We start from the raw sequence: 11,518 nt of genomic DNA, 5'->3' as shown, positions 1-11,518 counted from the left end.
CAAAATTCATCCTTTGGAACTTTGATGCTGCAGCATCTAAGGAAATCGAAATACTTCAATCTTGTTCTCGCACCATAGCCGCAGTGAATCATAAAAATAGTTTCATTATTCCTGGAATCGTTTGGACTGTTTACAATAACGAGATATTCCTTATCTTGATGTGAGAAGACTTTCAACGCAGAGATAGGATCGATAAGCGTTATACTCCCTGAACAATCGTATAAGGTACACAGAAATATATGACCTGTTATGTAAGAGTATGATTGTATAACGGATTGAGAATAGCAAAAGGTATTTTATCCGATGGTACTGTTCCATAAATAACAGTTTTTTTTTTCTTAGACGTTCGTCAGTTCTTATTTGCTTCATGAATAATTGACACATCGTTGTGGTTGAATATAGATAATAAATCTATTCCGAGTTTGTGTATATACAACATACGTCGTTATTCTAGAGTGCAGAAGAAATTTCTCTACGGTAATGCTGTCCACACACCACGGATACCACACAATTTTCAATGTTCCTGCTCGTATTTCTTTGTATAATTCAAAAACGAAGGCAATAAATTCATTTCCGTTTTCGCACAGAATAACTTATTAAGTATAGATTGTTGTAGAGATATTCACGAGACTTGAAAGCTAATATATTTCCTCCACAACCGAATACCGAAAATTACAGTTACTTAAAAACTGGTTAAATCGTCACGACCTTTAGCAATGTGAGCCATCATGTTTCGGCTCATTGGAGTTTGCGAACTCCGGTGATACGAATTTTTTGTCAATGTTGCCACTGTAAGTATCAATCCGCCGAGACATCACGTTCTCCATTGAATTTTATAACGACTTCATTTACCAATGATTTGAAAAACGTGACTGTGGATTAATCAGATCGGCCAAAAATTATCATAGCTTGTACCGAAGCCTTGACGCATAGGACATGAATTTCATGTTAATCAAAAGAAAAATTAAATAAGGTGACGTTGTGTGTAAGAATATAAAATTGTACTGTAATTATGTTTAGTAACTTAAGTAATTATAATAATTATAAAAATGAGCTCGAGCAATTGAATCATACTTTCATTTCGGTTCACCGGGTTCACCTTAAAATCTCCCGGCCACCTGCCGAGTAAATGCCCGGATAGTAACTGACTGATTTCTTCATGACCGTCAGCGGCATAGCTGGCAATACAGACATTGCGTGAGTCGGGCAATGGTACGAATTTGGGACGAAACGGCATCGTCGAGCGATATTAAGCATTATTAACAGCAGAAATGAAACGCGAGCGCCATGCGCAGTTCGTGTTCCCCGATGCGCCGTCAAGATGGCAGCACAAGGCGGAAGAAACGTGCGTATGGCGATTCAATTCGCGTGTCAAACGTTACATCAACATGGCGTTCACGTTATGGACCTTGTTCGAAGCAACGCTGCTGTGTTTAAACGCGGTATGTGTTTTACACGAGGAGCGGTTTCTCGTCAAAAGTAAGTAGTCAATTAGCGGAAAAAAAGACGGCGTCACACTCAACTTCGTATTAAATAATTCCATTCGACCTGACCCCGGCGTCTCGTATGACGTGTCAATTTCCTTCGTCTCTCTCACGATCGTATCGTGCATCTGTTATTTGCTCACGCCGTGCGTGAGTTCATTCGCCGTTGATATTCGATTTTCGAATTAGTAGACGCGTGGCTTGTTTCCTTCGCTCTGAACGCGACGAAAAGCATCTGCAATGATATACGGTCGCATTTGAAGCGACCCAACCTCGAAACGTGCCATTGTTGACATTGTTGAACGGACGCCATTTTTAATATAAATTATTTCGCATGTGCAGTGGGATGGAGCGCGCAACAAAATATTCAAGGATTCGGTGAGCCGCCAACAATTAGATCCCAATTGTTGAATCTCGTTCGTTCCATCAGAACTGTAGCAAGGTGTAAGTATTATTGTGAAATGTGTACTTATTTGTGCAAATCGATTAGGGATTTAAGCCTGTATTCATACGAGAAATCGATGCTTTCTGTTACAGTTCCACTGATATTTTTGAATATTTTAACAATAGTCGTCAAACTCGTGCTGGGATGAAGTTTATACATCGCGAACGAACCTGATACGATCAAACGAGTTTGAGAATCCACCGGACATGTGATGAATGTCCGTTAACGCTGTGCATATTTGAGGCTTACATCAAAGGACATGATTTACACGTGCCGTAAGATCATTGTAATTTTTTAAATAAAATGTAACATTTGTATTTATAATTTCGTCTTGTTATGTGTTTTCCTTGCTTGTATCGTTCAACGATGTAAAAGGACGAATGTGGTTGGAGGTAGTATCGGATTGTTATGTCGTAATATCGTATTTTAAAGCATATCAATTTTTTACAAGGGAAAGAAGATTTTGGATTTCAAACCAACAGCAAAGTAGCGGACGGCTGAAAAAAGCCAATTTTGTTGACTCTTAGTAGTGCAAAACGATCATTATTGAAAAATGGTGAAACACGCAATTCTAAATTACCTGCATAAGCAAACAAGTTGAACTACACTAATATATTGAAATGCTTCCAAGCGGTAAATTTTGCTTACAATTTACAACAGCTTCGAGTAAATATCACAAGATTGGGCATATTCAGACTGCACGTTAGAATATTTCAAAGTTTATTAGTCGCTTGTAAAAAACCGAACGTGTTTTGCCTGAATTTGGGGGATAATGACACCGAATATAAAATATTTTTACACTGTAACGTGTTCGGCTGATTTCTATCAGGCTGAAGTTTGTAACGTTAATGTAATGATGCATATTTGGAAAAAGTTGTTATTTTACAACGTTAGGATGACTTGAAATTTAGTAAACTGTTAATACAGCATCAATAAACTCAGATTTTGTAAAGTCAACTTCTTCAGGTATTCTAAAGATACAAAATAGTAATTTTTGTTTCAACGTTTCGATACATTAACGCTATTAACTTTAGCTCGACGATTTTTCGCCGTGACCATATTAACGATGTTTTATTTGTAAAACGATTTTCCATCCGAAGAAATTGAAAACGAGAATGAAAGGCAGAATCGTAGTTGAAAGTCTGAATGTTATTATAGGACCCTGTCTTGAATATATCATTTAATCCATCAAGGCACGTTTTGCTCGTTATTCAACTATAGTGTATAGTGCAACATATTTTTATGAACAACCCAGCAGATGCTGATCCGAATACAAAGCCAAGTTATATATACCTTCCACTTACATATACCTACGTTATAATAAAATGAAGAACTCTTACGAAATTTCACGCTTGGTCTTACTTTCAACAATCTTGACCGCGTCTCGTTGGGGGGGGGGGGGGGGGGGAGGAGGGAGGGATCGAAACCTCACTTTCGTTCGGCAACGCCGCGTGAATTGGCCCAGAAACTGACGTCACTGCTACAATTGTGCCGAGAGTATTTCTACCGTGATAAATCCTGTCGCCTGGCTCTTCGTGATGGCAAACAATGAATGAGTAGACGAATTGAAAAAAATGTTAGTGCAGTATCTGTATCTGCGGTTGGTTTGATTTCATAAAAAATGCGGAATAAAAAGAACTGCTGGACTCGATGTTGCGTGTATACAAGTAATTTATATCGTGTGAGAGAAAAAGGACTGGGTATATATTATATATATATAGGGAACAGTTGGATTTCGTAAAGTAACGAAAGTAAACCGCGCGAACGACGATACGAGGAAAATGTTGAATGCCCAGATTTCAAAACTTGCGGATTCCCGCGCAACTGTTTCGTTGGGTAAATTTTTTTTGTTTTCCAGACAATGAGCCACCGGCTTGCTAATTGGTTTAATAAGAAACTAACCGAAGGCCCGAAGCCCAGTTCTGCCTCCGTGGGATCGAAAACGTGAAGTAATCAACTCGTTACTTGGGCATGATCGAGGCTGCACTCGCCTGCAGTCCGTGCGTTCTCCTTTCAGCAAGCATTTCCATTTTCTTAAGCAAGAAGCTGCACCGATCGGAGATTCAGGGTGTTGCTGCCCTTGCGTAAGACTTTTTAATAATAATAATTGCCTCTCACATCCATGCCTTCCCGTTTTCCGTCGTAATTCACGAACAACTTCCCCGCGGAGTTATTCAATGCGTTTAAAAACATGCGTGTGCATCACACGCGTGTACAGAGCCGGAGAATTTCCCCATCACGAATCTATCACGTCACTCTGCCATTATCGGCGTCAAGAAACGGCCGGCCGCGTGTTCGTAACGATTTGAAATTCAAAATTCCGCGCAATTACGACTATTATACGCGAGGAGATTTCTCCGCAAGCGAAGCTGCTTTTGACACTGATCATTCGCCCTCCTTTTGCGGGCAAAACTTTGCATATTTGAACACATACGTAATGCGTATGTATATTTCGGTACGGTCGAGGGGAGATGAGAAATGAGCCTTGACGCGAGGCTGAAATATGGTGTAGGTAGGCAGGCGGACAAATGCGGCGAGTAACACGAGTGGCATGAACGTCGACAGCGCCCGAGGGCTAAAAATGAATCTGCGTGGGGTCTCGAAGGGTAATTACTGATTAACCAAGTATTACTCGTTATTCGAAAGCTGAAAATTCTTTGGCGTACGCGATGATTTCTCACGCTACAATCCCCGGTTTTATCGGGGAAACTCGCCCCTGATTCAGCATCGCCTCGTATATCATCTCGGCGGAGGTGCCTCGCACTTTCTCACCTAAAAACTGTGCGGGTCCTCTTCCTCACTCGCGATCTGGTCCGAACTCGCTTACCTCTCGACTTCCGAATAAACCTCCACTTCAATTATATCCCAACTTTCGCATCGCATGTCTCACACCGGTAGGCACACATACCTGTTGGTACTTGCATTACGCTTGCGTAAGCGTATATACGTGTACACGCATTGTCCTTGCGCACCCAATTCCCATGGAAAAGGTGCAGCGAGATATACCAGGAAGAGAGATTGTAATTGATAGGAAAAAGAGAAAGAGCCGGATCTTGATTTCCGGTATCGTGTTTAGGTTCGGGGCGCAGTATCGTCACTTTTTAATTATCGTTGTAACTCGTACGCGGTGTCGCAATAATTATGTCGGCCGACGTATGCATGCACGGTTCTGCAATTTTAATTACCGCCGTGGGACGTGAGACGGTTGAAAAACAGTCCCGCGGCAATCGATGATACGCATGTATCGCGATGATATTTGAGATGTTGCGATTTCACGATTTCGGTCGACTTTCGAACTTTTAATGACGGGAAGATTTTTACTCGGTGGGGGGAAGAAGGAGACAACGGCCAGTGTACCGTTGGAAAGCTCTTTCTCCGTTCCACATCCGTGGGAGTTAAACGTAAGTCCCATACCTCGATACTCCGCATCGGCGATGCCGGCTCGCGAATAGATATGAAAGTTTCCATCGGTGGGATATCGTCGTCCGGGCATTCCGGAGAAGATATCGATTCGGCCACGTACCCGTATATTCGATAAATACACGGTATTACATCTGTGCGCAATGTATTTCAACTTTACGATCAGCAGCGTCTGAACAATTTACAATATTGGTGAATATCGCATGGCTTGGGGCAACGGGATCTCACTCGATCGTACAGTCGCAAGTGAAAGGAGAAAGGCAGTCCTTTCGAAAAATCTGAGCGTAATAAAAATAAGATGAAGATAAATAGAAAGAGAAAAACAAAGAGGAAAGAAGCCTTATCGCGATTGGCGAACTGGTTGTTTCGGGGTGGGAAACGGGGCCGAATGGGAAAGAGACAGCGTTTGTTTAACGGTGGCGACGTATTATTTTTATTTTTTTCTACAAAAAAAGCCTTTATACAGGTATAAAAAATGCGTAATATAATAAAGACGTTACAAATAATATAAAAAAATATCGTACTCGCGTGTATTTCTCATACGTACAGTGTCTGTGTTCTCCTTTTTGTCTCAGGAGTGTTCGTGTGTATTTTGCATGTATATGTTTAACCGTCGTGTATTTCTGTGTATCAGGTGTGCACGTTCAGGTACGAGACTCAAATATTTCCGTGTGTCGGTTTGATGTTTTTTTTTTCTCCACATTTGTATCTTCTGGCACTAAAAGTAAGTTCCAGTTTCTCGGAATGCCCAAAAGAATCTCGACCCAAACTTCTCCCCGTTTATAGCTAAAACTCTCGTGCTGTATTTACAGCGCGCAATTTGATAGAAAGCGCGAAATCGAGATCAAATTTTTATTCCGATCTCTCTTCTTGGATTTTCGGTGTCCTCGTCAAGAAGATAGGCTGATGTTCGGCCGTTGTGCGATTGTAATTATAAGGCAACAAGTTCGTCTGCGTCGATCAGGTCTCGGTACCGATATACGTATCTAGCTGGCGCGGTTCTTCTTCGGCTAGCTTCGGTCAATCCGCGAATGCTGGCGTCTGATATTATTCCAGGGCTGACGATCCTCCCCCAGCCTCCAAATCCTGCCCTGATGAAGCTACGACTGTTCAGTCTTCGTCAAGGCAGGACATAAAGTGCACAGTTTCGGTAATACTCGTACGCTTCGTTTTGTCGGTAAAACGCCGTTTCGTAATCGTTCTCCCCGGACTCGGTGCGCGGAATTCGTCGACGGTTGCCTCCGGTCTTCCTCTCTATTCTAGTTTTTCATAAATATCGCCTAGAAGGGGACGCCGTAGCTGCCGCTTGGCCTGCTCGGAGCCCCGTAGCTCGAGCTGGGTCCGCTTGGGTAGCCGCTGAAGCTGGGTCCGTGGGTGATCTGGTTGAACTGGGCGACCTGGATGGCCTGTCTGATTCCCTCGAGATCAACGCCGACGACGCGGGTCTGGTAGCTCGGGACTCCGTATTGCGGGCTGGGGACGCCGTATTGCGGAGACGGGGCGCCGTAGCTCGAGCTGGGCGCGTAGCCGCTGCCTCCGAATCCGCCGCTCTGCTGGGACTGGAGTTCCTCCTTCAGGAGGATCTGCCGGATCTGCTCGAGCAGGGCTCCGTCGACGGAAGCGCCTTCGCTGGTCTGGTATCCGGTACCGACTTGAGTGTATCCGCCGCCGCCACCGCCGCCGCCTCCGTGTGAGTAGCCACCGCCGCCACCGCCTCCGTGGGAGTAGCTACCGCCGCCTCCGATCAGGCTGGGGCCGCTGTAGCTGTATCCCGAGGATACCGGGGGCTCAGCCAGAGCGAGCCCGGCTAGGGCCACAACCATGCACTGTAACAGAGGAAGAAAATGATGAGACGGGTATTTTCGGCTTTGTAGAAGCGGGGGGAACGCGGGGTAGAAGTTACGGGATGACCAGATTCCACGTTTCTCCGAGAGACGTACGGACGCGAGTCCTTGGTCTCTCGGAGAATGGTCTCTGTCTTCTTTTCAATTTGAGGATGACAATGCGACTAAAATTTCTACACAATCTATGCCCCGAATTCAGATCGCCCGAGGGTCTGACAAGGACGATGGATGTATAGTTATTCCGATATCCCATAACTACTGCAACCGATTTTCGCGGCATCCAAGGTGCTATCAGTTGTAGTTATAGTCACTGTTTTTCTCGGCTTCGTAAGAGAATGAGTTGTTTCTTCGTTTTTTGTCTTTTTAATTTTATATCGCATCCTTGTCAGACACTCCAAGAATACAACCCGTCACGTTGTCGATACGTGTAACCGAGAGAGCGCGCACTGATCGTGTCAAGTTAAGAACTGTATTGAAAATTTCGTCCGACTCCCGTTTTTCGCACTTCATATACAGAGACTTTCGCTTATTTCGGTTTTGATTATTTATTATTCGTGATTTATTTATTATTTTCTTTCACTTTTCGCAGACCGAGATAACTCGAAGTGTGCAGTGTACGTAGCCGTATTATACGTATGTATATTATATCCCGACGGTAGGCCCAGGCTGGTGTTTCGTAGGTTTTTTCTCTTTCCTTACCGCGATCAATGGATTCATGTCGGCTTCTGCGATGCCGCCTCTTTCTGTGACTCTGTGGATGAGCCTACGCAACCTTTATACCCCCTTGACGAGCCGCTGGATACGTGGGGGGCCCCTTCCCCCCGAAGAAGCTACGCTGCCCTCTCTAGAGTGAGAGTATTTCTACAAGGAGGTGATCGTCCCTCCTCCGCGCTCGCCTGACTTCCCTTCGGTCTCGCGGGGCCCCGGGGCCCACCGGCTGTCCGCCGATCCCGCGGTTTATACCGTCGCGGCATAGCCGCGGACTTCCTCTCTGACAAACAAATTTTTTCCCTAATTATCTTCTCTCTTCTTTACATACCGTTGCGCAAATCACTCGGCGTCGCTTCGGATCGTCGCCTAATCGACCCGAATCGGGTCCTGCGACCGGGCCGAGGCTGCGTCCTAGACCTCCACGGGGAACAGCTTCTCCTGCAGGTGCTCGCCGACGGCTCTATCTACTTGTAGCTGCGTTTTTCTATTCGTCCCATGGTTCGCGCTATCGACGCGTGTTGCGTCATCGACGAGCTGATCGCGTTTTCCCGTCAATTGGGATCAAGATGATTGTCCGTCTGGAGCCTCGAGGCTTTGATCTGGATATCCGGTCAGGATCGTGACGGAGTTACGTGCGACGGATCGGATCGTATTTTTTAGTAAATTTTTACAGTTTTTCAATTCCGTTTTTACCAGTCTAGATCCAGTAGCAGTGTCGGCAGGACACCGCTTAGGAAAGACCTGCGAATCTGTGCCACTGGAAGGATCAAAGGTTACGCGTTACACTTGAATTAATTTAAACGAGTGACGAAACAAGCCGATTTCGACTTACGCCACGTGACACGCTCTGCTCGCGTCTCGAATTGCAGACGAGAGTTTAATATCTGCGGAATAGTAAGAAGACTGTGACGTTGAATTGTTGCTGCCGTGGCATGAATCTATAAAAAAATACGTTGGGCAATATTTGTTGAGTCCGTGATACCGTTGTGCGTTTGCCGTCTCTCAAAATTTTATTAGATTCTATAACACGCAAGGCGAATGAAAAATAATCATCCGGAATAAAGAGAATTGTTAGTTCATATCCCCGTTAGGATAGCGACGTGATACTGGCTTTATAAGTCACAGTTAATTCTGTTCTTGCAACTCTTGAAGATTCCGGATTCAATTAACCTCTTTAACTTCAATTTTCTTCACTCTAACTCGTTAATTTCATGCAAATAGAACGCGCGAGGTGAATTTCGCTCGCAGGCTTAATTTGGAGACTGCGGTACAAGATGCACTGAATGATAAACCTGACATCAATTTCAGGATTTCCTTAACCCGCTCCCTAATCTCCTGTGGAATTTTCTTTGATTCTCGATTAACACGTGTTTACGAAACGAGTATTTCATTATCAAACACGGAGTTTCATCATAGGAAAGAACGGTACATGGTGGGTACGTAGAATAGCAGTCGCAGGATAGAATTCCATTATGACCGGTCTGATTAATTGCTGCTCGTAGACCTGAAGAATCGGATATTGAGCAAGGTGCATTCCTGGGACCAATTGCCCCCGACTCATTTTCGAGCGGAGAAACGGACGGCGCCAGTGATCCGCAACGAGGGGTCGACGGTTTGATTTTGGTAGAAAGGACGAGGTTAATGTCAAAGGTGAGACGGGAGTCGTCGTGAGCTATGTAGTGCGCTTAGGGAAATCAAACTCATGGTTATTCACTGGAATTTGACCTCGTTTCGCACAACTGGTGGATGCTCTATGGCCACGTCTCTTCACGGCCGGGCGAAATCTACTTTTCGCGAGGAATGCATAAACAAAAAGAATCGGAAACGAAAAAAAAGAACGATCAAAACCAGAGATAGAAATCCGTTAATAAGTCACAAGCTCAGGCGACTGCGTGACGCATCCTGATTAAACTTATTTCCATCTATAATTTTTGGAAGAATTCGATTCAAGAATTTCTCGGTTACAGAAATTTTTCGCAGAGAAAAACTTGGGTGCGACTGCTTATCGTTTCAGTTCGGAAATTTGGCGAGCAGCCGGGAAACGAACACTGGAATTACGGGCATCCGTGGGAAAACTTGAAAAGCATTTTATGTAGGAATGGAAAGGTTTAATTGGCCTAATTACTACCGAGATTCCGCGCCTTCGATTCCAAATTGTTTTAGGCTCCTTTTACCAGGGATACACGTTGAACCAACCGTGCATCGCGATGTCGTCACCGGAAGTAGCAGGGTAGAACAGAACTCGTTTCCCCATTGTGCCATTCGTGTCTGGCAGTGTTGTAGTTGATACAAGCGGGAACTCGTTCGCTTTCTTGGTATTAAATTATCATTCTAATTAAAATACACAGGATAGGTGTAGCGATTGAGGTAGGAACAACCATCGGGTAAATAAAAATGAATGAATTCACGAAAGCGTGACTAAATAATCACTAAAATTAATCTGACCCCCGATTTCTGACTTCAAGTTATAGCATCTGATTTGAATTATTCACTAATTTTTGACAGTTCGATTCAATCTCCGTCACACTTTATATATTTATTACTCTATGAAACGGAACGTTGACAAAACAACATTTGTGACTCAACTGTGTTCGGGAGGCAAAATATTTACTCAGTCAAGGCAGTAGCATAACCGTTTGCAAATATAACCAACGATACTCGGTACACAACGAACTCACTTTTCACATACACACGAAAGACTTGCCACTAATACGATTGAAGCTGCGCGTGTAGCATATTTCAGTATTCAAGAGTCCGAACTTATTCATATTCATGGATACGTAGATGTCTGTATATGCAAACAGATACACGCACGCATGACAACGCGTTCAAAAATCAGTGGCAAAATTAGTTTCGTAATAAGGTTATGATTTTACTGTGAGTACAGACATACCTCCCATGTGCCGATAAGAAATAACAATTTTTTATTTATTTATTTATTTTATTTTTTTGCCAAACCGTACGGTAATTAAAGAGTCATTTGATTTTAATTTCTCAAATTCCTTATAATTTCTCTTTTCAACGCAAGAACGAATCCGCACGTTGATAAGTTCAAAGCTTACCTTATAAATATTTCACCAAAGTTTGCGTTATAACGATATAAAATTTCGTTGATGAGAGAAACTTTTTGTGAGCGTATATCTTAAACGCGGTGTTTACTCAAAGAAATAAGAAAAAAAAAAGTAAAAAACACTTTATTGCACCGTCGTTTTACTGCTAATGACGAAGCCCGGATCTATTTGCACGCTGAGAAGCCGAGGCGCAACTTGCGACTGAGTTACATGCAATCCACGACGCGTATAATCAGATTATAACACCGCACGCAACACGTAGAATTAATTGCTAACTATCATCATGAACGAATTGTCACGAATTCTTAATTGTTTATAAAAATGAAATTCTAGAGCGATTTCTTTATGCCCAAACTCAAGCATGCGATAACGAACCCAGTTTTCGTTAACCATCGTCCATCGTCGTATTAGAACAACGTTAAACGACGTGACATTTAATGTGACTTTTTGTGCTTACCTACTCCGTTTTATTTTCTTTATTTCATATCGCGATGATCTAAGTTCAACCTCGGGGCCGAACATGGTAGCAAGTGGTTCTGCAAA

The 11,518-nt window shown here is 43.5% G+C and overlaps 2 protein-coding genes across 2 annotated transcripts; one reads left to right on the top strand and one right to left on the bottom strand.

Annotated features, from left to right (window-relative positions):
• Nucleotides 1-1,319: 1,319 nt before the first annotated feature.
• On the top strand, nt 1,320-2,253 carry LOC107223049 (immediate early response 3-interacting protein 1). Its single transcript, XM_015662619.2, has 3 exons — nt 1,320-1,479; nt 1,827-1,928; nt 2,022-2,253. Exons 1-3 carry the CDS (start codon nt 1,389-1,391, stop codon nt 2,075-2,077), a joined length of 249 nt encoding a protein of 82 aa, XP_015518105.1. The 5' UTR covers nt 1,320-1,388; the 3' UTR covers nt 2,078-2,253.
• Nucleotides 2,254-5,975: 3,722 nt separating this feature from the next.
• On the bottom strand, nt 5,976-8,046 carry LOC107223067 (homeobox protein Hox-D11). Its single transcript, XM_015662640.2, has 2 exons — nt 7,893-8,046; nt 5,976-7,175 (listed from the first exon to the last, which is right to left on the bottom strand). Exons 1-2 carry the CDS (start codon nt 7,908-7,910, stop codon nt 6,630-6,632), a joined length of 564 nt encoding a protein of 187 aa, XP_015518126.1. The 5' UTR covers nt 7,911-8,046; the 3' UTR covers nt 5,976-6,629.
• Nucleotides 8,047-11,518: the final 3,472 nt, after the last annotated feature.

Source organism: Neodiprion lecontei, chromosome 6 (assembly GCF_021901455.1).
Source record: "Neodiprion lecontei isolate iyNeoLeco1 chromosome 6, iyNeoLeco1.1, whole genome shotgun sequence".
Lineage (NCBI taxonomy): Eukaryota > Metazoa > Arthropoda > Insecta > Hymenoptera > Diprionidae > Neodiprion > Neodiprion lecontei.
This window is presented reverse-complemented; position numbering and strand designations above follow the sequence as displayed.